A 26,731-nucleotide genomic window follows, 5' to 3' on the forward strand; every position below is an offset into this window, starting at 1 on the left:
GCCCCTGTGTATATTACAGAGAATAGCAGCCCCTGTGTATATTATAGAGAATAGCAGCACCTGTGCAGATTATAGAGAATAGCTGTCCCTGTGTATATTATAGAGAATATCAGTCCCTATGTATAATATAGAAAATCACAGCCCCTGTGTATATTTTAGAGAATAGCAGCCCCTGTGTATATTATAGAGAATAGCAGTCCCTTTATATATTGTAGATAATAGAGGCCCTGTGTCTATTATAGACAATAGCAGTCGCTGTGTATATTACAAAAAATAACAGCCCGTGTGTATATTACAGAGAATAGCAGCCCCTGTGTATATTACAGAGAATAGCAGCCCCTGTGTATATTATAGAAAATAGCAGCCGCTGTGTATATTACAGAGAACAGCAGCCCCTGTGTATATTACGGAGAATAGCAGTCCCTGTGTATATTATACAGAATAGCTGCCCCTGTGTATATTATAGAGAATAGCAGCTGCTGTGCATATTATAGCGAATAGCAGCCCCTGTGTATATTATACAGAATAGCTGCCCATGTGTATATTATAGAGAATAGCAGTCCCTGTGTATATTGTAGATAATAGAGGCCCTGTCTATATTATAGAGAATAGCAGTCCCTGTATATATTATAGAGACTAACAGCCCCTGTGTCTTTTATAGAGAATAGCAGCCATTGTGTATATTATAGAGAATAGCAGTCCCTGTGTATATTATAGAGAATAGCAGTCCCCTGTGTATATTATAGATAATAGCAGTCCCTGTGTATATTACAGAGAATAACAGCCCGTGTGTATATTATAGAGAATCGCAGCCCCTGTGTATATTATAGACAATAGCTGCCCCTGTGTATATTACAGAGAATACCAGCCCCTGTGTATATTATTGAGAATAGCTGCCCCTGTGTATATTATAGAGATTCGCAGCCCCTGTGTATATTATAGAGAATAGCTGTCCCTGTGTATATTATAGATAATATCAGTCCCTATGTCTAATATCGAGAATCACAGCCCCTGTGTATATTTTAGAGAATAGTAGCCCCTGTGTATATTATAGAGAATAGCAGCCCCTGTGTATATTATAGAAAATAGCAGCCGCTGTGTATATTACAGAGAATAGCAGCCCCTGTGTATATTACAGAGAATAGCAGCCCCTGTGTATATTACAGAGAATAGCAGCCCCTGTGTATATTATAGAAAATAGCAGCCGCTGTGTATATTACAGAGAATAGCAGCCCCTGTGTATATTACAGAGAATAGCAGCCCCTGTGTATATTACAGAGAATAGCAGCCCCTGTGTATATTATAGAGAATAGCAGCCCCTGTGTATATTATAGAAAATAGCAGCCGCTGTGTATATTACAGAGAATAGCAGCCCCTGTGTATATTACAGAGAATAGCAGCCCCTGTGTATATTACAGAGAATAGCAGCCCCTGTGTATATTATAGAAAATAGCAGCCGCTGTGTATATTACAGAGAATAGCAGCCCCTGTGTATATTACAGAGAATAGCAGCCCCTGTGTATATTACAGAGAATAGCAGCCCCTGTGTATATTATAGAAAATAGCAGCCGCTGTGTATATTACAGAGAAGAGCAGCCCCTGTGTATATTAAAGAGAATAGCAGCCCCTGTGTATATTATAGAGAATAGTAGCCCCTGTGTATATTATAGGGAATAGTGCCCCCTATGTATATTATGGAGAATAGCAGTCCCTGTGTATATTATAGAGAATACCAGCCCCAGTGTATATTATTGAGAATAGCTGTCCCTGTGTATATTATAGAGAATATAAGTCCCTAGGTATATTATAGAGAATCGCAGCCCCTGTGTATATTACAGAGAATAGCAGCCCCTGTGTCTATTATAGAGAATAGCAGCACCTGTGCAGATTATAGAGAATAGCTGTCCCTGTGTATATTATAGAGAATATCAGTCCCTATGTATAATATAGAAAATCACAGCCCCTGTGTATATTTTAGAGAATAGCAGCCCCTGTGTATATTATAGAGAATAGCAGTCCCTGTATATATTGTAGATAATAGAGGCCCTGTGTATATTATAGACAATAGCAGTCGCTGTGTATATTACAAAAAATAACAGCCCGTGTGTATATTACAGAGAATAGCAGCCCCTGTGTATATTACAGAGAATAGCAGCCCCTGTGTATATTATAGAAAATAGCAGCCGCTGTGTATATTACAGAGAATAGCAGCCCCTGTGTATATTACGGAGAATAGCAGTCCCTGTGTATATTATACAGAATAGCTGCCCCTGTGTATATTATAGAGAATAGCAGCTGCTGTGCATATTATAGAGAATAGCAGCCCCTGTGTATATTATACAGAATAGCTGCCCATGTGTATATTATAGAGAATAGCAGTCCCTGTGTATATTGTAGATAATAGAGGCCCTGTCTATATTATAGAGAATAGCAGTCCCTGTATATATTATAGAGACTAACAGCCCCTGTGTCTTTTATAGAGAATAGCAGCCATTGTGTATATTATAGAGAATAGCAGTCCCTGTGTATATTATAGATAATAGCAGTCCCTGTGTATATTACAGAGAATAACAGCCCGTGTGTATATTATAGAGAATCGCAGCCCCTGTGTATATTATAGACAATAGCTGCCCCTGTGTATATTACAGAGAATACCAGCCCCTGTGTATATTATTGAGAATAGCTGCCCCTGTGTATATTATAGAGATTCGCAGCCCCTGTGTATATTATAGAGAATAGCTGTCCCTGTGTATATTACAGATAATATCAGTCCCTATGTCTAATATCGAGAATCACAGCCCCTGTGTATATTTTAGAGAATAGTAGCCCCTGGGTATATTATAGAGAATAGCAGCCCCTGTGTATATTATAGAAAATAGCAGCCGCTGTGTATATTACAGAGAATAGCAGCCCCTGTGTATATTACAGAGAATAGCTGCCCTTGTGTATATTACAGAGAATAGCAGCCCCTGTGTATATTACAGAGAATAGCAGCCCCTGTTTATATTACAGAGAATAGCAGCCCCTGTGTATATTATAGAAAATAGCAGCCGCTGTGTATATTACAGAGAATAGCAGCCCCTGTGTATATTAAAGAGAATAGCAGCCCCTGTGTATATTATAGAGAATAGTAGCCCCTGTGTATATTATAGGGAATAGTGCCCCCTATGTATATTATGGAGAATAGCAGTCCCTGTGTATATTATAGAGAATACCAGCCCCAGTGTATATTATTGAGAATAGCATTCCCTGTGTATATTATAGAGACTATAAGTCCCTATGTATATTATAGAGAATCGCAGCCCCTGTGTATATTACAGAGAATAGCAGCCCCTGTGTATATTATAGAGAATAGCAGCACCTGTGCAGATTATAGAGAATAGCTGTCCCTGTGTATATTATAGAGAATATCAGTCCCTATGTATAATATCGAAAATCACAGCCCCTGTGTATATTTTAGAGAATAGCAGCCCCTGTGTATATTATAGAGAATAGCAGTCCCTTTATATATTGTAGATAATAGAGGCCCTGTGTCTATTATAGACAATAGCAGTCGCTGTGTATATTACAAAAAATAACAGCCCGTGTGTATATTACAGAGAATAGCAGCCCCTGTGTATATTACAGAGAATAGCAGCCCCTGTGTATATTATAGAAAATAGCAGCCGCTGTGTATATTACAGAGAATAGCAGCCCCTGTGTATATTACGGAGAATAGCAGTCCCTGTGTATATTATACAGAATAGCTGCCCCTGTGTATATTATAGAGAATAGCAGCTGCTGTGCATATTATAGCGAATAGCAGCCCCTGTGTATATTATACAGAATAGCTGCCCATGTGTATATTATAGAGAATAGCAGTCCCTGTGTATATTGTAGATAATAGAGGCCCTGTCTATATTATAGAGAATAGCAGTCCCTGTATATATTATAGAGACTAACAGCCCCTGTGTCTTTTATAGAGAATAGCAGCCATTGTGTATATTATAGAGAATAGCAGTCCCTGTGTATATTATAGAGAATAGCAGTCCCCTGTGTATATTATAGATAATAGCAGTCCCTGTGTATATTACAGAGAATAACAGCCCGTGTGTATATTATAGAGAATCGCAGCCCCTGTGTATATTATAGACAATAGCTGCCCCTGTGTATATTACAGAGAATACCAGCCCCTGTGTATATTATTGAGAATAGCTGCCCCTGTGTATATTATAGAGATTCGCAGCCCCTGTGTATATTATAGAGAATAGCTGTCCCTGTGTATATTATAGATAATATCAGTCCCTATGTCTAATATCGAGAATCACAGCCCCTGTGTATATTTTAGAGAATAGTAGCCCCTGTGTATATTATAGAGAATAGCAGCCCCTGTGTATATTATAGAAAATAGCAGCCGCTGTGTATATTACAGAGAATAGCAGCCCCTGTGTATATTACAGAGAATAGCAGCCCCTGTGTATATTACAGAGAATAGCAGCCCCTGTGTATATTATAGAAAATAGCAGCCGCTGTGTATATTACAGAGAATAGCAGCCCCTGTGTATATTACAGAGAATAGCAGCCCCTGTGTATATTATAGAAAATAGCAGCCGCTGTGTATATTACAGAGAATAGCAGCTCCTGTGTACATTACAGAGAATAGCAGCTCTTGTGTATGTTACAGAGAATAGCAGCCCCTGTGTATATTATAGAGAATAGCAGTCCCTGTGTATATTATCGAGAATAGCAGCCCCTGTGTATATTACAGAGAATAGCAGCCCCTGTGTATATTACAGAGAATAGCAGCCCCTGTGTATTATAGAGAATAACAGCCCCTGTGTATATTACAGAGAATACCAGCCCCTGTGTATATTATTGAGAATAGCAGCCCCTGTGTATATTACAGAGAATAGCAGCCCCTGTGTATATTATAGAAAATAGCAGCCGCTGTGTATATTACAGAGAATAGCAGCCCCTGTGTATATTACAGAGAATAGCAGCCCCTGTGTATATTATAGAGAATAGCAGTCCCTGTGTATATTGTAGATAATAGAGGCTCTGTGTATATTTTTGACAATAGCAGTCCCTGTGTATATTACAGAGAATAGCAGCCACTGTGTATATTACAGAGAATAGCAGCCCCTGTGTATATTACAGAGAATAACAGCCCGTGTGTATATTACAGAGAATACCAGCCCCTGTGTATATTATTGAGAATAGCTGTTCCTGTGTATATTATAGAGAATCGCAGTTGCTGTGTATATTATAGAGAATAGCAGCCTGTGTATATTATACAGAATAGCATTCCCTGTGTATATTATAGAGAATATAAGTCCGTATGTAAATTATAAAGAATCGCAGCCGCTGTGTATATTGTAGAGAACAGCTGTCCCTGTGTATATTATAGAGAATAGCAGCCCCTGTGTATATTAAAGAGAATAGCAGCCCCTGTGTATATTATAGAGAATAGCAGCCTGTGTATAATTATACAGAATAGCATTCCCTGTGTATATTATAGAGAATAGCAGCCCCTGTGTATATTATAGAGACTAGCAGCCCCTGTGTATATTATAGAGAATAGCAGCCCTGTGTATATTATAGAGAATAGCATCCACTGTGTATATTACAGAGAATAGCAGCCCCTGTGAATATGATAGAGAATAGCAGCCACTGTGTATATTATAGAGAATAGCAGCCCCTGTGTATATTATAGAGAATAGCAGCTGCTGTGCATATTATAGAGAATAGCAGCTCCTGTGTATATTATAGAGAATAGCTGTCCCTGTGTATATTATAGAGAATAGCAGTCCCTGTGTATATTATAGACAATAGCAGCCCCTGTGTATATTACAGAGAATAGCAGCCCCTGTGTATATTATACAGAATAGCTGACCCTGTGTATATTATAGAGAATAGCAGTCCCTGTGTATATCGTAGATAATAGAGGCCCTGTGTATATTATAGAGAATAGCAGTCCCTGTATATATTATAGAGACTAACAGCCCCTGTGTCTTTAAAAGAGAATAGCAGCCACTGAGTATATTATAGCGAATAGCAGTCACTGTGTATATTGCACGGCATAGCAGCCCCTGTGTATATTATAGAGAATAGCAGCCCCGGTGTATATTACAGAGAATAGCAGCCCCTGTGTATATAATGGAGAATAACAGTCCCTGTGTATATTATAGACAATAGCAGTCCCTGTGTATATTATAGAGAATCACAGCCCCTGTGTATATTATAGACAATAGCAGTCCCTGTGTATAGTACAGAGAATACGAGCCCCTGTGTATATTATTGAGAATAGCTGCCCCTGTGTATATTATAGAGAATCGCAGCCCCTGTGTATATTATAGAGAATAGCAGCACCTGTGCATATTATAGAGAATAGCTGTCCCTTATATATTGTAGATAATAGAGGCCCTGTGCATATTATAGACAATAGCAGTCGCTGTGTATATTACAAAAAATAACAGCCCGTGTGTATATTACAGAGAATAGCAGCCCCTGTGTATATTATAGAGAATAGCTGTCCCTGTGTATATTACAGAGAATAGCAGCCCCTGTGTATATTACAGAGAATAGCAGCCCCTGTGTATATTACAGAGAATAGCAGCTGTGTGTATTATAGAGAATAACAGCCCGTGTGTATATTACAGAGAATACCAGCACCTGTGTATATTATTGAGAATAGCTGTCCCTGTGTATATTATAGAGAATCGCAGTCCCTGTGTATATTATAGAGAATAGCAGCCTATATACATTATACAGAATAGCATTCCCTGTGTATATTATAGAGAATATAAGTCCGTATGTAAATTATAAAGAATCGCAGCCGCTGTGTATATTGTAGAGAACAGCTGTCCCTGTGTATATTATAGAGAATAGCAGCCCCTGTGTATATTACAGAGAATAGCAGCCCCTGTGTATATTATAGAGAATAGCAGTCCCTGTGTATATTGTAGATAATAGAGGCCCTGTGTATATTTTTGACAATAGCAGTCCCTGTGTATATTATAGAGAATAGCAGCCACTGTGAATATTACAGAGAATAGCAGCCCCTGTGTATATTACGGAGAATAGCAGTCCCTGTGTATATTATACAGAATAGCTGCCCCTGTGTATATTATAGAGAATAGCAGCTGCTGTGCATATTATTGAGAATAGCAGCCCCTGTGTATATTATACAGAATAGCTGCCCATGTGTATATTATAGAGAATAGCAGTCCCTGTGTATATTGTAGATAATAGAGGCTCTGTGTATATTTTTGACAATAGCAGTCCCTGTGTATATTATTGAGAATAGCAGCCACTGTGTATATTACAGAGAATAGCAGCCCCTGTGTATATTATAGAGAATAGCAGCTGCTGTGCATATTATAGAGAATAGCAGCCGCTGTGTATATTATAGAGAATAGCAGTCACTGTGTATATTGTAGATAATAGAGGCCCTGTCTATATTATAGAGAATAGCAGTTCCTGTATATATTATAGAGACTAACAGCCCCCGTGTCTTTTATAAAGAATAGCAGCTACTGTGTATATTATAGAGAATAGCAGTCCCTGTGTATATTGTAGGGAATAGCAGCCCCTTTGTATATTATAGAGAATAGCAGCCCCTGTGTATATTATAGAGAATAGCAGTCCCCTGTGTATATTATAGAGAATAGGAGCCCCTGTGTATATTACAGAGAATAGCAGCTCCTGTGTATATTATACCGATAGATCCAGGGAGTTTCATGTGCAGTTGGAATGCAAATCTGTAAGTTTTGTCTCCCAAAGGATTGGTTTTGGAGATATTTGGGAGGTTGGCTGGACTTGGGTTTCAGGACACAAGAGTTGTCTGAAGATGTGCAGCCAGAAGCGATCACATGTCTACGCCAATTATTGAGTGACTAGACACTCTCAGACAATCAGCAAGTTGTGGATAAGGAAACCCAGGATCGGTTCAGGGTAACGAGAGCACATATTAGAAATGGGAAAAATAAATTATTTACTTCATGAGCGATACATATGTGGTCGGGCCGGAGAGAGTGGGGCGGTCGGGTCAGAGAAAGACAGGTTACATTGGGACCGAAGGGCCTCTTCCTCTCCTTCACATATCAGGGTTTACTTAATTCTAATTTTATTTTTCTCAAACAGCTGGTTCCACGGTGGGATTGCCCGAGCGGAGGCAGAGTCCATTCTGTTGGGGCAAGACGTGGGATTCTTCCTCATCAGAGCTAGCCAGAGCTCCAAGAACGAGTTCTCTATCTCGGTCAGGTACATACCGGGCTGGGGGCTGAGGGGAGACCTGATTGAGGTGTATCAAATGATGAGGGACCTGGATAGAGTGGATAGGACGGACCTGTTTCCCTTGGCAGAGGGGTCAACAATGGCGGGGGGGGGGCATCGATAGAAAGTAATTGGGGGGAGGTTTAGAGGGAATTTGAGGAGTTGAGGCACAGACCGGCCATGATCTCCCTGAACGGCAGAACATGCTCGAGGGGCTGAATGGCCTCCTCCTGTTCGTGTATTCCTAAAATCCAATTTTGCCACATGGCGCTATGGAATTGTTTTAACCCGCAGCCCTGGTCTTAGCCCCCCACAACTGGATGGGCATCTGCATCGGGGGCGGGCCCAACAGCCACTGCAAGTCGCTGAAGCGTGGCATGGGGCCCCCTGGCCCAATGTCCCAGCCGTGGGTCACTCCAAGGCCTGGTCGCTTACCCAGGCCGTGGTCTTGCTCCTCTCTGGGCCTCGTGACCTCAATTGTGGAGGGCGCCAGAATTCTAATCGTGTCGTTTACTGGGTTTATTTGCAGGCATGAGGATGACGTCCAACATTTTAAGGTCTTGCGTGATGGCAAAGGTCACTATTTCCTGTGGTCGGAGAAATTCGATTCCCTGAACAAGCTGGTGGAATATTACAAGGCGAGCTCCATCTCCAAAACAACGCAAATCTACCTGAGGGACTGCAAGAAGGAGACGAAGGTAGAACACGGTCTCAGCCGGGCGTCAGTGGGCAGCACTCCAGCTTGGGGTCGGGAGGTTGTGGGTTCGAATCCCCACTCCACTTCAGGCCGACACTTCCAGTGAAGTACTGAGGGAGCGCCGCACTGTCGGAGGGGCAGTACTGAGGGAGCGCCGCACTGTTGGAGGGGCAGTACTGAGGGAGCGCCACACTGTCAGAGGGGCAGTACCGAGGGAGCGCTGCACTGTCGGAGGGGCAGTACTGAGGGAGCGCCGCACTGTCAGAGGGGCAGTACTGAGGGAGCGCCGCACTGACGGAGGGGCAGTACTGAGGGAGTGCCACACTGTCGGAGGGGCAGTACTGAAGGAGCGCTGCACTGTCGGAGGGGCAGTATTGAGGGAGCGCCACACTGTCAGAGGGGCAGTACTGAGGGAGCGCTGCACTGTCGGAGGGGCAGTACTGAGGGAGCGCCGCACTGTCGGAGGGGCAGTACTGAGGGAGCGCCTCACTGTCGGAGGGGCAGTGCTGAGGGAGTGCCGCACTGTCGGAGGGGCAGTACTGAGGGAGCGCCGCACTGTCGGAGGGGCAGTACTGAGGGAGCGCCGCACTGTCGGAGGGGCAGTACTGAGGGAGCGCCGCACTGTCGGAGGGGCAGTACTGAAGGAGTGCCACACTATCAGAGGGGCAGTACTGAGGGAGCGCCACACTGTCGGAGATGCCGCCTTTCTGATGAGACGTTAAACCGAGGCCCCGCCTGTCCTCTCAGGTGGACGTAAAAGATCCCTTGGCACTATTTCCAAGAACAGCAGGGGAGTTCTCCCCGGTGTCCTGGGCCAATATTTATCCCTCAACCTTTTACGCCAAACTGAGTGTGTAACAGATTCCGTGTTGGGAGAGGCGGAGAAAATTGGGAGACAAGAGCTTGAGAAGGGGGGGGGGAAGTCCAGGACAGGCAGGGTCTCGTGATACAGGACGTTGCATATGCAAATCCGATTGTGAAGCAAAGCCAGCACTAGTGAAACCTGTTCTGTCGCATTCAAGCGAGTTCCAAGTAAATATTTGTTCTGAAGTGGTTCTGTGACCCATTTAATGTCGGCAGCTCAAGGCACACCACCGTGTTCATAGTGCGAAGCAACTGAGCACAAACAACCCATTCTGCAAGTGGACACATTTCCCCATTGTGGTGCTTTAAAAATTTGATCACGGGATGTGGGCGTCGCTGGCCAGGCCGGCATTTATTGGCCATCCCCAATTGCCCCTTGAGAAGGTGGTGGTGAGCCGCCTTCTTGAACCGCTGCAGTCCGTGTGGTGAAGGTGCTCCCACAGTGCTGTTAGGGAGGGAGTTCCAGGATTGTGACCCAGCGACGATGAAGGAACGGCCGATATATTTCCCAGTCGGGATGGTGTGTGACTGGGAGGGGAACGTGGAGGTGGTGGTGTTCCCATGCGCCTGCTGCCCTTGTCCTTCTAGGGGGTAGAGGTCGTGGGTTTGGGAGGTGCTGCCGAAGAAGCCTTGGCGAGTTGCTGCAGTGCATCTTGTAGACGGTGCACACTGCAGCCAGGGGGCGCCGGTGGTGGAGGGAGTGAGTGTTGAAGGTGATAGAGGTGGCGGGTTTGAGAGGTGCTGGGGGTAGGTGGGAGGGTTTGGTGCTGTGAGACGGAGGGGGTGTGGTGCTAGATTGAGGCTAGGTGCACAGTGATGATAAACAGAGACAACAAGTCCGCCCTATCCCAAAGATTTTGGATAATTCCTACAACACCTTGCATTTATATAGTAACGTAGTAAAGCGCTTCACAGGGGCGTATATCGGACAACATTTGACATCGAGCCACATAAGGAGATATTGGGGCAGGTGACCAAAAGCTTGGTCAGAGAACTCAGTTTTAAGGAGCGTATTAAAGGAGGAAAGAGAGATAGAGAGGCGGAGAGGTTTAGGGAGGGAGTTCCAGAGCTTGGGGCCCGGCCACCGATGGCGGAACGATTAAAATCGGGGATGCTCAAGAGAGCAGAATTGGAGGAGTGCAGACATCTCCGAGAGTTGTGCAACTGGAGAAGATTACAGAGATAGGGAGGGGCGAGGGTCACGGAAGGATTTGAAAACAAGGTTGAGAATGTTAAAACTGCGGTGTTGATGGACTGGGAGCCAATATTGGTCAGTGAGCAGAAAAGTACTTGTAGAACAGGCGGTGTCAGTTGATCAATGTCTTCTTTTATATACTCGAAGCTGGGCGAGAGTCCTCAGAAACTCACTCCACAGTGCCACCCCTGGGCAATGCCTGCAACTACCCCGTTACCAACGACGGTTTACATACAGTATTTCCATTGTAAATGGTTATGTAAGCACTTTAATATAGACCTGCTGACACAAAAAGCGTGACCAAGAACCATGACAGCAGGTTTGATGGCGCGGAATTGTGCAGTCGCGCGAGTTTTGGTAATAATTTATAGAACATGTGAATGATCGACAACAAAACGGAATTTAAAAAAACATTTTTTTTTCCAGGGGGGCTTTGGTTATCACGACTCCCGCATGCCGGGTCCCCGACAGATGGGAGCCCGAATGCCCGATCCTAGATTTCTGGATCCCAGAATGCCAGATCCCAGATTGCCAGATCCCAGATCGCCAGATCCCAGAATGCCAGATCCCAGAATGTCAGATCCCAGAATGCCAGATCCCAGAATGCCAGATCCCAGATCGCCAGATCCCAGATTGCCAGATCCCAGATTGCCAGATCCCAGATCGCCGGACCCCCGAAAGTTGGGCTCGCGAATGCCCGATCCCAGGATGCTGAATTCCCGAATGGCGGATCCCAGAATGCCGGACCCGCGGACAGCGGGATCGCCGGGCTCCAGCGCACAGTTCGGCGAGGTGGCGGCGGTGTTCCGGAAGGGTCCCAGCCCGCAGCCCCCGTTTGCCGACATGCCGCCCAAGTTCCGACAGTCCTGCAGCCCGCAGCCTCCGTTCCTCGAGCCGCCATCAGCCGTGCGGAAAGCCAACGAGTGCCTGCCGGTGCCGGTAAGTCTCACCGCGGCCGGTGAATCACATCACTGGCTCGCGAACGGCAGGGAGGGCTAGAAGGGCACGGGCTTAAGGGGTTTATGCTGGAACTGTATAAACACTGGGTAGACCACAGCTGGAGTACTGCGTGCAGTTCTGGTCACCACATTACAGGAAAGATGTGATTGCACTGGAGAGGGTGCAGAGGAGATTTACCAGGATGTTGCCGGGACTGGAGAATTTTAGCGACGAGGAAAGATTGGATAGGATGGGGTTGTTTTCCTTGGAACAGAGGAGGCCGAGGGGAGATTTAATTGAGGTGTATAAAATTATGAGGGGCCTGGATAGAGTGGATCGGACTGACCTGTTTCCCTTAGCCGAGAAGTCGACAACCAGGGGGTAGGTTTAGAGGGGATTTGAGGGTAAATATCTTCACCCCGAGGGTGGTGGGGGTCTGGAACTCGCTGCCTGAAAGGGTGGTAGAGGCAGAAACCCTCACCACATTTAAAAAGTACCTGGATGTGCTCCTGAAGTGCCGTAACCCACAGGGCTACGGACCGAGAGCTGGAAAGTGGGATTAGGCCGGGTAGCTCTTTGTCGACCAGAGCGGACACGATGGGCCGAATGGCCTCCTCCCGTGCTGTGTGATTCTCTGATCTGTACGTCAGCACAAAACGTCCGTGTTCTAAGCAACCCGGCTCGGTACAGGTTGATTGATGGTTTCACTTGTTGCTCAGCCTTTTTGAGGAACACAGGAACAGGAGGAGGCCCATTCAGCCCCTCGAGCCTGTTACACAGGAACAGGAGGAGGCCCATTCAGCCCCTCGAGCCTGTTACACTGGAACAGGAGGAGGCCATTCAGCCCCTCGAGCCTGTTACACAGGAACAGGAGGAGGCCCATTCAGCCCCTCGAGCCTGTTACACAGGAACAGGAGGAGGCCCATTCAGCCCCTCGAGCCTGTTACACAGGTACAGGAGGAGGCCATTCAGCCCCTCGAGCCTGTTACACAGGAACAGGAGGAGGCCATTCAGCCCCTCGAGCCTGTTACACAGAAACAGGAGGAGGCCCATTCAGCCCCTCGAGCCTGTAACATAGGAACAGGAGGTTACAGAGATAGGGAGAGGTGTAGGGCTGGAGGAGGTTACAGAGATAGAATTGAGTGTAGGGCTGGAGGAGGTTACAGAGATAGGGAGGGGTGTAGGGGCTGGAGGAGGTTACAGAGATAGGGAGGGGTGTAGGGCTGGAGGAGGTTACAGAGATAGGGAGGGGTGTAGGGGCTGGAGGAGGTTACAGAGATAGGGAGGGAGCGAGGCGGTCTAGGAGAGATTTGAACACTAGGATGAGAATTTAGAATCGAGATGTTTGCCGGACCAGGAGGCAATGTAGGTCAGTGAGCACAGGGGGTGATGGGTGAGTGGGACTCGGTGCGAGTTAGGACACGGGGCAGTGAGCACAGTGGGTGATGGGTGAGTGGGACTGGGTGTGAGTTAGGACACGGGTCAGTGAGCACAGGGGGTGATGGGTGAGCGGGACTCGGTGCGAGTTAGGACACGGGGCAGTGAGCACAGGGGGTGATGGGTGAGCGGGACTCGGTGCGAGTTAGGACACGGGGCAGTGAGCACAGGGGGTGATGGGTGAGCGGGACTCGGTGCGAGTTAGGACACGGGGCAGCGAGCACAGGGGGTGATGGGTGAGTGGGACTCGGTGTGAGTTAGGACACGGGGCAGCGAGCACAGGGGGTGATGGGTGATGTCGAAATCTCAACTCACAATATACGACTCCAACACAATCAGCTCCGGTAGATGTCCCTTTAATTTTTACTTGCAGCAAGGAAGAGTCTCACTCAGTCAAAGGCCAAGCGACGACTCCCAAAATGATACAGTTTCAAAAAGTAAAAACAAGTTATGGTTCCATCCTGTGTATTGGTTTTGCCTTTGCAGTCAGCGAATACAGATAAAGAGTTAATGATTACCACATCCTTGTCTTTACATTTTTCTCAATGTCTCTTTTGTAAGTGATTTTGGTGGGCCAGTCAGCCATTACTCGATTAGGGTGTGATAATGTGCTATTACCGGCCTTGCATTGTGTCAGGATTGTCCAGTTTCCTGGCCAGTTATTTGGGCCCATGATTTCCATAGTGGTTGGCTTCTTGCATATTATAGATGAGTTCTGCCCAAGAGATAATGGCTGGTAATTTGATTATCTCTTTGGGGGTGAATTGATAATACAGGGGAGCACAATGGGTGGTACTTGTCTCAGCAGGACAGTTTAATGTTGTCTGGTGGCTATTAATCAGCTTTCAGCAGTTCCAGTCAGGGTTACCATGTTTATGTAAACAGACTGTCTGTTGCAGAAGTTTCTAGCATGTTCTGGACTCCATTTTGTTTTGTGGCAAAAAGGCTACAAAAACAGTGCAATACAACTTTTAACAAAGTACTTTTCCACAGTGAGCGGGACTCGGTGCGAGTTAGGACACGGGGCAGTGAGCACAGGGGGTGATGGGTGAGTGGGACTTGGTGCGAGTTAGGACACGGGTCAGTGAGCACAGGGGGTGATGGGTGAGCGGGACTTGGTGCGAGTTAGGACACGGAGCAGTGAGCACAGGGGGTGATGGGTGAGCGGGACTCGGTGCGAGTTAGGACACGGGGCAGTGAGCACAGGGGGTGATGGGTGAGCGGGACTCGGTGCGAGTTAGGACACGGGGCAGTGAGCACAGGGGGTGATGGGTGAGCGGGACTGGGTGCGAGAAGACCCCTTTCGCTCCGCATCCCTCGATACAGTTTCTCACTCGATCCTTCCTCCCTGCAGAAGACCCGGCGAGTTCAGGCCATGTTCGATTTCACAGCGGAGGCTGGGGACGAGCTGGAGTTCAAGAGCGGCGATATCATCGAGGTCCTGGATAGTGCCGACCCTTCCTGGTGGAAGGGCTGTTTATTTGGAAAGGTCGGCTTATTCCCGAGTAATTATGTGGCATCGACCAACCGGTGACACATCCCGGGAACTCCGGAAAATCCTCATCTTCTTTTCCCCTCCCTCAAACTAGCGGTCAATAAAATATTTGTGCTTTATAAACAAAGATGCTGTTGTGGTTTCGAAGTCTCTGAATCGCAAAACTGAATCTTGTTGAGATTCTCCACTCTTGATTGAATCAATTTTTTAATCAGAAATCAAGTTGGTAATTCTTTCGAAGAATGAGAGGTGATTTTATTGAAACGTATAAGATTCTGAGGGGGCTGGACAGGGTAGATGCAGAGAGGATGTTTCCCCTCGTGGGGGAGACTAGAACTAGGGGGCATAGTCTCAGAATAAGGGGTCGCCCATTTAAAATGGAGATGAGGAGGAATTTCTTCTCTCAGAGGGTTGTAAATCTGTGGAATTCTCTGCCCCAGAGAGCTGTGGAGGCTGGGTCATTGAATATATTTAAGGCGGAGATAGATTTTTGAGCGATAAGAAAGTAAAGGGTTATGGGGAGCAGGCAGGGAAGTGGAGCTGAGCCCAAGATCAGATCAGCCATGATTGTATTGAATGGCGGAGCAGGCTCGAGGGGCCGAATGGTCGACTCCTGCTCCTATTTCTTATGTTCTTATCAAGGACCTGTCAATCCACCACCTTTGGGTTTAGTTCCCCCAGCTTGGGAAAAGGTCGGAGGGGCAGTACTGAGGGAGCGCTGCACTGTCGGAAGGGCAGTACTGAGGGAGTGCTGCACTGTCGGAGGGGCGGTACTGAGGGAGTGCTGCACTGTCGGAAGGGCAGTACTGAGGGAGGGCCGCACTGTCGGAGGAGCAGTACTGAGGGAGCGCCGCACCATCGGAGGGGCAATACTGAGGGAGTGCCGCACAGTCGGAGGGGCAGTACTGAGGGAGTGCTGCACTGTCGGAGGGGCAGTACTGAGGGAGCACCACACCGTCGGAGGGGCAATACTGAGGGAGTGCCGCACAGTCGGAAGGGCAGTACTGAGGGAGCGGCGCACAGTCGGAGAGGCAGTACTGAGGGAGTGCCGCACAGTCGGAGGGGCAGTACTGAGGGAGCGCTGCACTGTCGGAGGGTCAGTACTGAGGGAGCGCTGCACTGTCGGAGGGGCAATACTGAGGGAGTGCTGCACTGTTGGAGGGGCAGTACTGAGGGAGTGCCGTGCTGTCGGAGGGGCAGTACTGAGGGAGCGCCGCACTGTCGGAGGGGCAGTACTGAGGGAGTGCTGCACTGTCGGAGCGGCAGTACTGAGGGAGCGCCGCACTGTCGGAGGGGCAGTACTGAGGGAGTGCTGCACTGTTGGAGGGGCAGTACTGAGGGTGCGGCGTATTGCCGGGGGGGCAGTACTGAGGGAGTGTCGCACTGTCGGAGGGGCAGTACTGAGGGAGGGCCGCACTGTCGGAGGGGCAGTACTGAGGGAGGGCCGCACTGTCGGAGGGGCAGTACTGAGGGAGCACCGCACTGTCAGAGGTGCCGTCTTTCGGATGAGACATTAAACCGAGGCCCCGTCTGCTCTCTCAGGTGGATGTAAAAGATCTCATGACACTATTTTGAAGAAGAGCAGGGGAGTTCTCCTCGGTGTCCTGGGGCCAATATTTATCCCACAATCAACATCACTAAAACAGATTATCTGGGTCATTATCACATTGCTGTTTGTGGGAGCTTGCTGAGCGCAAATTGGCTGCCGCGTTTCCCACATTACAACAGTCTATCTATCTCTCTCTCTCTCTCTCTCTCTGTCTCTCTGTCTCTTGCTCTGTCTCTCTGTCTCTATCTCTACTTATCTCTCTATCTCTCTCTATATTTATCAATCTATCTCTATCTATATTTATCTCTCTCTCTCTATCTCTATTTATCTCTCTATTTCTATCTCTCTATTTATCTCTCTCTCTATCCCTATTTATCTCTCTCTATTTATGAATACTAAAGTTTAAATTAATAAAGTTCATTAATTTATTCCAATGTTTTTCTCTGCACCGAAATGCTTATAACATGGAAATGGAATTGAACTGCTGTAAATAGAGATCTGTTTGAGGTGATTCAGCAGAAGGAAATTGAATTATTCGTTCCGACTGACTCACACCTGCTGAAACTTGACTCAACTTTCGTTATTGAAAGACAGCCCACCTTTAAGAAACCCCGCCCACCTACCATGGTGATTGGCTGCTCCAAACAGGTCTGCTGGCTGATTGGTTGAAACGGTTGTCAGTTAACGCCCTTAAAGGGAGGACGCTCCGAAAAATGTTGTCTTACCTTTTGGACTTGACTTGACGTCAGCCAGGTAAGTGAGATCGGGAGAGAGAGAGAGAGAGAGAGAGAGAGACAGAGAACTCATTCACAGCAGCAGCAACATGGCGGGCTCCCAACTGCTGTGTTTGGAAGATAATCATATTAATGTTAAAATTAATGAGAAAAATGCAGAGTTCTTCTACTGTGAACATCAAAGGTTTGCTCTGGAAGGGCTATTGACATCTGGGCCAGCGGATTTCAACAAGATTCTGAAGGAACGCAGTGTCAAGGAGTTTATTTCCTCCAAAGAGGCGAAGAAGATCGCCAAGAATTGGCAGAAGTACGGGGTTGAGAGGAGTGACAGCCCCAAAGGTAAGGAGGCGGAGAGTGGGGGCTCCTTGACCTACTGGCCGGAGAAGAGTGACACCCCCATACCCGAGCTGGACCTGGGGTGGACGGAGTACGTGGCCTATCGTGGGATCACCAGGGCCACCATCCACACACAGCCACCCAAGAACAACGACCCCTTCATCAAGGAGGTCGTACGCAAGATGATCCAGGAGGCGAGGAAGGTGAGTGAAGAACAAAGAACCGACTGGCCCGAGAGGGCCTTTCACCACCGCCAGGGTCCCGAAGCACTGTACAGCCGATCAAGTGCTTTTTGAAGTGTAGTCGCTGTCGTAATGTTGGATAAATGGTGGCTCACTTTGCACACAGCTAGCTCCCACAGATAGCAATGTGATAATGACGGATCTTCTGTTTTAGTGATGTCGATTGAGAGATAAATATTGGCCCCAGGACACCGGGGAGAACGCCCCTGCTCTTCTTCAAAATCGTGCCCTGGAATTTTTTACATCCACTTGAGCTAGCAGACGGGGCCTCGGTTTAACGTCTCATCCGAAAGACAGCATCTCCGACAGTGCGGCACTCCCTCAGTACTGCCCCTCCGACAGTGCGGTGCTCCCTCAGTGCTGCCCCTCCGACAGCGCGGTGCTCCCTCAGCACTGCCCCTCCGACAGTGCAGCACTCCCTCAGCACTGCCCCTCCGACAGTGCAGCATTCCCTCAGCACTGCCCCTCCGACAGTGCAGCGCTCGCTCAGCACTGCCCCTCCGACAGTGCAGCGCTCCCTCAGCACTGCCCCTCCGACAGTGCGGCGCTCCCTCAGCACTGCCCCACCGACAGTGCAGTGCTCCCTCAGCACTGCCCCTCCGACAGTGCGGCGCTCCCTCAGCACTGCCCCTCCGACAGTACGGCGCTCCCTCAGCACTGCCCCACCGACAGTGCAGCGCTCCCTCAGCACTGCCCCTCCGACAGTGCAGCGCTCCCTCAGCACTGCATGGAGTGTCAGCCTGGATTATGTATCAGTGTGTTTCTGATTCCCCTCGCCCCTGTCTTCATGTCCCCATGAAGTTGCCGAGTGAGCCCCTCGGTTGCATTAAACCGCTACTCAGCGGTTCAAGAAGGAGGATCGCCAGCACCTTCTGAGGCAATCGAGGGCTTGGGCCATAAATGCTCGTCTTGCCTTTCCGAGAATGATGTCCAAAAATATACAAATCCTTTTTGCAACCTTTGCCCTGTGTGTTATTTTATTCATTCTCGGGATGTGCGCGTCACTGGCAAGGCCAGCATTTATTGCCCATTCCTAATCGCCCGTCGAGAAGGTGGTGGTGAGCCGCCTTTTGGGACCACGGAGGGCAATTCAGAGTCACCACATGACTGTGCACCTGGAGTCACGTATAGGCCAGACCAGGTAAAGACGGCAGATTTCCTTCTCTAAAGAAAGAAAGATTTAATTTATATAGCGCCTTTCACGACCACCGGACAACTCAAAGCCAATGAAGTACTTTTTTGACGTGTGGTCACTGTTGTAATGTGGGAAACGCGGCAGCTAATTTGTGCACAGCAAGCTCCCACACACAGCAATGTGATAATGACCCAGATAATCTGTTTTTGTTGAGGGATAAATATAGGCCACGACACTGGGGATAACTGCTCTGTTCCTCTTCGAAATAGTGCTGTGGGATCTTTTACACCCACCTGAGCGGGCAGACGGGGCCTGGGTTTCACGTCTCATCTGAAAGACGGCCCCTCCAACAGTGCAGTGCTCCCTCAGTACTGCACTGGAGTGTCAGCCTAGAATTACGTGTTTAAGTCCCTGGAGTGGGATTTGAACCTACGACCTTCGACATAAGAACATAAGAAATAGGAGCAGGAGTAGGCCATACGGCCCCTCGAGCCTGCTCCGCCATTTAATACGATCATGGCTGATCCGATCATGGACTCAGCTCCACTTCCCTGCCCGCTCCCCATAACCCCTTATACCCTTATCAGTATTTCTGTCTTAAATCCATTTAATGTCCCAGCTTCCGGTAGCTCTCTGAGGCAGTGAATTCCACAGATTTACAACCCTCTGAGAGAAGAAATTTCTCCTCATCTCAGTTTTAAATGGGCAGCCCCTTATTTTAAGATTATGCTCTCTAGTTCTAGTCTCCCCCATCAGTGGAAACATCCTCTCTGCATCCACCTTGTCGAGCCCCCTCATAATCTTATACGTTTCGATAAGATCACCTCTCATTCTTCTGAATTCCAATGAGTAGAGCCCCAACCTACTCAACCTTTCCTCATAAGTCAACCCCCTCATCCCCAGAATCAACCGAGTGAACTTTCTCTGAACTGCCTCCAAAGCAAGTTTATCCTTTCATAAATATGGAAACCAAAACTGCACGCAGTATTCCAGGTGTGGCCTCACCAATACCCTGTATAACTGTAGCAAGACTTCCCTGCTTTTATACTCCATCCGCTTTGCAATAAAGGCCAAGATTCCATTGGCCTTCCTGATCACCTGCTGTACCTGCATACTATTCTTTTGTGTTTCATGCACAAGTACCCCCAGGTCCCGCTGTACTGCGGCACTTTGCAATCTTTCTCCATTTAAATAATAACTTGCTCTTTGATTTTTTTTTCTGCCAAAGTGCATGACCTCACACTTTCCAACATTACACTCCATCTGCCAAATTTTTGCCCACTCACTGAGCCTGCCTATGTCCTTTCTGACCCAGAGGTGAGTGTGATGCCTACCAAGCCACATCAGTGAACTAGACGGGTTTTTACGACAATCTGGCAGTTTCATGGTCACTATTACTGACACGAGCTTTTTATTCCAGAATTATTTAATGAACTGAATTTAAATTCCCCAGCTGCCGTGGTGGGATTTGAACTCGGATCATGAGTCCGGGGTCTGGATTACTGGCCCAGTATCATCACCACTGTCCCACGGTGAAGTGGACCGGGTGGTTTCCCCGGGTTCTATAAATACACGTTGTTGATATTTTACCCAGTGACAGATGTGCTGGCACACCTGTTCGCCACAAGTCCCAGGAACCAGCGATACCTGTGATACCTGTGATACCTGTGGGAGGAGATCGCCGGGGATTAGAGTGTGCGGGTGAAATAGCCTCCTGATAATTCACTGGGAACCACAACCCGTACAGAGTTTGCTTACTTGCCCCGGGGGCAATCGGGGATAATTCCCCAGAGTTCTTCCTCAATTTTCCTCCTGTTTATTCACCCCCCCCCCCGGGACCTGGGTTACCGTGGGTTGCTGGGGGGGGGGGGAGGTGAATTGGCATCGTGGGATGAAGAGGTTAACCGGGAGAGGAGGGGACTGGAGGCCTGTTGATGTCCTTCCTTCTGTAGACTTGCAGCCCGTTGCCTTCCTCTCCGTTAATCTTGATTCACGGCTGGCTGACGCTCCAGTTACCCGAGCTCCACTCTGCATCAATGTACAGGTGAGTCGACAGAAAGGCCTTGGAGATTTTTTTCGTGTGAGTAGAAGCATACCGGCCAAAATTTCCCCGCTCTGCGCCTCCCGTTAGCGCCTCCAAGGGCACCCCGCCCCCCCCCCCCGCGAAATTGCGCGGGGCGTTAGCGCGGGCACGGACATGTGAACGATGATGTCATCGCTGTGCGCGATGACCCCTTTCTGCCGCCCCGCGGTGGAGATTGTCCAGTCGCCGGTCGCGAACCGGGCCGGTGACCCACGGCGGGGCGAACAATAAAGGGGATGGTCGCTGGGCCGCACGCCGCCATCTTTGTCTCCCCAACGCCCCCCCCCCACCCACCCCCCCACCACTTGCCGGTCGGGCCGCTCGCCGCTCCTCTCTCGTAGCCACGGCAACTCTTGGCCTCTTCTCCCCGCCGGCCCAGCGGAGGCGGTCAAAGGGCCTGCGCGGTTCGTAGCGCCCCTCCCCTTTAACGGAAGGGGAGGGGCCGAGGGGCGCTGAGGAGCCTCAGCCCTACCCGGGGAAGCCACGTGCCGCTCCCGTTCCCGCCCAAAGGGAAGCGGAGCGCGCGACATTGCGCGCCACATCCTGTGAGGGGAAGAACCACAATTTCGCGGCCGGGGGCGGGACTACCTCGCTGGGCACAGGAAGTCCCGCCTCTCCCCCCCCCCCACCGGATTACCCCGCCCCCCCCCCTCAAATGCACTGTAACCGAGAGTCTCCCCCAGAGAATCACAGAACGGTTACAGCACAGGAGGAGGCCATTCGGCCCGTCGAGCCTGTGCCGGCTCTCTGCAAGAGCACCTCAGCCAATCCCACTCCCCCCGCCCTTTCCCCGTAGCCCGGCAAATGTCTCTCCTTCAGACACTTATCCAACTCCCTTTTGAAAGCCGCGATTGAGTCTGCCTCCACCACCCTCTCAGGCAGCGCACTCCAGATCCTAACCACTCGCTGCGTGAAAACGTTTTCCCTCATGTCGCCTTTGGTTCTTCTGCCAATTGCCTTAAATCTGTGTCCTCTGGTTCCCGACCCTTCCACCAATGGGGACAGTTTCTCTCGATCCACTCTGTCCAGACCCCTCATGGTTTGGAATATTCTGTCCTTTGGGCATGTGGCTGAACAATTCCGAGAGCCACATTCATAAACCCGGCTTGTTCCCGTCTCCAAAATACATCTTACTTGTAGGTTTATATTAAAAAAATTATTCAAAGAACATGTGACCGTCGCTGGCCAGGCCGGCGTTTATTGCCCATCCCTAATTGCCCCTTGAGAAGGTGGTGGTGAGCCGCCTTCTTGAACCGCTGCAGTCCGTGTGGTGAAGGTGCTCCCACAGTGCTGTTAGGGAGGGAGTTCCAGGATTGTGACCCAGCGACGGTGAAGGAACGGCCGATATATTTCCCAGTCGGGATGGTGTGTGTGACTTGGGAACATAGGAATTGTTGAATGAACAATAACCCAGGTCCCTCGAGTTCGCACTCTACCACACTGGTAGTCGCACGATCCAAGGATAATGGAGCTGTTAACCAATCACAGCGATCGATCTCCATCACAGAGTCGACACCAGACCCGGACATGAGGCAAGGAAACCCCCAGTGGGGGAGAGAACGGAAAGACTTGCATGGACAAAAGAAATGTGCTTTTACCACCTCAGGACACCCCAAAGCGATTTACAGCCAATGATGTATTTTTTGGAGTGTGGTCACTGTTGTAATGTGGGAAACACGGCAGCCAATTTGCGCACAGCAAGCTCCCACACACAGCAATGTGATAATGACCGGATAATCTGTTTTAGTGATGTTGATTGAGGGATAAATATTGGAATTGAGCGGAGGTATACAGTCCGCTGCACTGTCGGAGGGGCAGTACTGAGGGAGTGCTGCACTGTCGGAGGGACAGTACTGAGGGAGTGCTGCACTGTCGGAGGGACAGTACTGAGGGAGTGCTGCACTGTCGGAGGGGCAGTACTGAGGGAGTGCTGCACTGTCGGAGGGGCGGTACTGAGGGAGTGCTGCACTGTCGGAGGGGCAGTACTGAGGGAGTGCTGCACTGTCGGAGGGGCGGTACTGAGGGAGTGCTGCACTGTCGGAGGGGCAGTACTGAGGGAGCGCCGCACTGTCGGAGGGGCAGTACTGAGGGAGTGCTGCACTGTCGGAGGGACAGTACTGAGGGAGTGCTGCACTGTCGGAGGGGCAGTACTGAGGGAGTGCTGCACTGTCGGAGGGGCAGTACTGAGGGAGTGCTGCACTGTCGGAGGGGCGGTACTGAGGGAGTGCTGCACTGTCGGAGGGGCAGTACTGAGGGAGTGCCGCACTGTCGGAGGGGCAGTACTGAGGGAGCGCCGCACTGTCGGAGGGACAGCACTGAGGGAGTGCCGCACAGTCGGAGGGGCAGTACTGAGGGAGCGCCGTACTGTCGGAGGGGCAGTACTGAGGGAGTGCCGCACTGTCGGAGGGGCAGTACTGAGAGAGTGCTGCACTGTCGGAGGGGCAGTACTGAGGGAGCGCCGCACTGTCAGAGGGGCAGTACTGAGGGAGCGCCGCACTGTCAGAGGGGCAGTACTGAGGGAGTGTGTGGGTGTGAGTGACGGGCCCCGGAGAGCGGGGGTAGGGGGCTTTGGCGCTTGCCACAGGAGTGGCGGTGAACTTGAGGCGAGGCTGAGCTGGGCTGTTTGAGGTGGTGGATTTATCTGATCAGTGAGGGAGCTCGCGAGCCACAGCCTGGGCTGCGGCTCAGGTAGTGAACGGCTCAGGTGGGGTATGGTGGCGGAAGGGACGTGCCGCATGGCCCACGTTAACCCTTGGCGTGCTGCAGGACTGCCAGCCAAAGCCACGTTGCAACAATCCACCCTTTGCCCCAGGGTGCCCGTGAGCTCCCGGGTATTGCTCCTGAGTTAGGCTGTTGCACCATGTCACTGTTACTGAGTGTGGACAGGGGGAGGGGGGCACGCTGTTTAACACACCGCCATCTTACATTGCTACCCACCGCACGCGGCCCGACACAGGAACAGCTCGTGACGTTTACATTCTGTCCAGTTATCCACAATATCCATCGCTGTTCTATTTAATATAGGAAGTAATGTTAACATGCCCCCTCCCTATCTCTGTAACCCCCTCCAGCCCCACAACCCCCCGAGATCTCTGCTCTCCTCTAATTCTGCCCTCCTGACCATCCCTGATTATAATCGCTCCACCATTGGTGGCCGTGCCTTCTGTTACCTGGGCCCCAAGCTCTGGAACTCCCTCCCTAAACCTCTCCGCCTCTCTACCTCTCTCTCCTCCTTCAAGACGCTCCTTAAAACCGACCTCTTTGACCAACTAATTTCTCCTCATGTGGCTCGGTGTCACATTTATTGTCTATAACCCTCCTGTGAAGCGCCTTGGGATGTTTTTCTACGTTAAAGGCGCTATATAAATATAAGTAATTGTTGCGGATGTAGAGAACTAACGTCATTAGTTTTGTGCAGGGCCTGGAGGCTGACATTTACAAGTGGATTAGTGAGTTCTTGTTCATCCCAAGAGTTTACCGCAGCTAATGAACTGGATTTACGCCCACATCCCACAAAGGGACAAGCAGCTTTACCCCCGAAGCATTGCACCCCCGGGGTACCCACAGACACAGCTCCGTGACACGGGAGCGCGGGATCGCTGGGCGTGTGTTGGTCGTGGCAGGGCCTGCCCTTCCTGGTCTGGTTACACCGGCTTTCGACCCAGGCTCAGTATCCGTGTCCCACACACCCGCGCCCGTTCCTCCTCACCCAGGCTCGCCCACTCACTCTCTCACACACTCACTCACTACCTTCCTCACTCACTCACTCACTCACTCTCTCACACACTCACTCACTACCTTCCAAACTCATTCACACTCACTCACTCTCTCACACACTCACTACCTTCCTCACTCACTCACTCACTCACTCTCTCACTCACTCACTCACTCACTCTCTCACACACTCACTCACTACCTTCCTCACTCACTCACTCACTCACTCTCTCACACACTCACTCACTACCTTCCTCACTCACTCACTCACTCTCTCACACTCACTCACTACCTTCCTCACTCACTCACTCACTCTCTCACACACTCACTCACTACCTTCCTCACTCACTCACTCTCTCACTCACTCACTCACTCACTCTCTCACACACTCACTCACTACCTTCCTCACTCACTCACTCACTCTCTCACACACTCACTCACTACCTCACTCACTCACTCACTCACTCTCTCACACACTCACTCACTACCTTCCAAACTCATTCACACTCACTCACTCTCTCACACACTCACTACCTTCCTCACTCACTCACTCTCTCACTCACTCACTCACTCACTCACTCTCTCACACACTCACTCACTACCTTACTCACTCACTCTCTCACACACTCACTCACTACCTCACTCACTCACACACTCACTCCCTTCCAAACTCATTCACACTCACTCACTCTCTCACTCACCTACTCACTCACTTCCTCACTCACTCACTCACTCACTCACACACACACACACTCCCTCGCTCCCTCCCTCACTCATTCCCACACTCACTCACTCCCTCCCTGACTCATTCCCACACTCACTCACTCCCTCCCTGACTCATTCCCACACTCACTCACTCTCTCACTCACCTACTCACTACCTTCCAAACTCATTCACACTCACTCACTCTCTCACACACTCACTCACTACCTTCCAAACTCATTCACACTCACTCACTCTCTCACACACTCACTCACTACCTTCCAAACTCATTCACACTCACTCACTCTCTCACTCACCTACTCACTACCTTCCAAACTCATTCACACTCACTCACTCTCTCACACACTCACTCACTACCTTCCAAACTCATTCACACTCACTCACTCTCTCACACACTCACTCACTACCTTCCAAACTCATTCACACTCACTCACTCTCTCACACACTCACTCACTACCTTCCAAACTCATTCACACTCACTCACTCTCTCACTCACCTACTCACTCACTTCCTCACTCACTCACTCACTCACTCACACACACTCACTCGCTCCCTCCCTCACTCATTCCCACACTCACTCACTCCCTCCCTGACTCATTCCCATACTCACTCACTCATTCCCACACTCACTCACTCTCTCCCTCACTCACTCATTCCCATACTCACTCACTCACACATTCCCACACACTCGCTCCCTCGCTCACTCATTCTCACACTCACTCACTCCCTCACACTCATTCCCACACTCACTCACTTCCTCACACACTCACTCATTTACTCATTCCCACACTCACACACTCATGCCTTCACTCACTCACTCACTCGCTCACTTTCTCAAACACTCACTCACTCCCACACTCACTCACTCACTCATTCCCACACTCACTCATTCCCACACTCACTCGCTCACTCCCTCACTCACTCATTCCCACACACACTCACTCCCTCACTCACTCACTCCCACACTCACCCCCACACTCCCACACCCGCTCACTCACTCACACATTCACTCACTCACTCACACATTCACTCACTCACTCCCACATTCACTCACTCTCTCACTCCCTTAGTCTTCACTCACTCCCACACTCGCTCACTCCCACACTCATTCACTCACTCCCTCACTCACTCATTCCCACACACACTCACTCCCTCACTGACTCACTCCCACACTCCCACACCCGCTCACTCACTCACACATTCACTCATTCACTCACTCCCACACTCCCACACTCCCACACTCACTCACTCACCCACTCCCTCACTCACTCACTCCCACACTCACTCACTCAGTCACTCCCAGACTTACTCCTTCCATCACTCACTCACTCCCAC

General features: G+C 49.4%; 2 protein-coding genes across 2 annotated transcripts in view; both read left to right on the forward strand.

The window, feature by feature from the left end:
* The window catches only part of LOC139230096 (GRB2-related adapter protein 2-like), a 70,929-nt gene extending 55,922 nt beyond the window's left edge, over positions 1-15,007 (forward strand). The window contains exons 3-6 of the mRNA XM_070861911.1: positions 8,122-8,241; positions 8,783-8,951; positions 11,436-11,948; positions 14,740-15,007. Coding sequence (XP_070718012.1) covers positions 8,122-8,241; positions 8,783-8,951; positions 11,436-11,948; positions 14,740-14,919 — 982 coding nt within the window. The 3' untranslated portion in view covers positions 14,920-15,007. The remainder of the gene's footprint in view (positions 1-8,121; positions 8,242-8,782; positions 8,952-11,435; positions 11,949-14,739) is intronic.
* A 2,245-nt stretch (positions 15,008-17,252) lies between these two features.
* Positions 17,253-26,731, forward strand: part of LOC139230312 (protein FAM83F-like) — a 23,037-nt gene continuing 13,558 nt past the window's right edge. The window contains exon 1 of the mRNA XM_070862137.1: positions 17,253-17,702. Within this exon, the coding sequence (XP_070718238.1) occupies positions 17,253-17,702 (450 nt within the window). The remainder of the gene's footprint in view (positions 17,703-26,731) is intronic.

The sequence above is a fragment of the Pristiophorus japonicus genome, chromosome 19, assembly GCF_044704955.1.
Source record: "Pristiophorus japonicus isolate sPriJap1 chromosome 19, sPriJap1.hap1, whole genome shotgun sequence".
In the NCBI taxonomy this organism is placed as follows: domain Eukaryota; kingdom Metazoa; phylum Chordata; class Chondrichthyes; family Pristiophoridae; genus Pristiophorus; species Pristiophorus japonicus.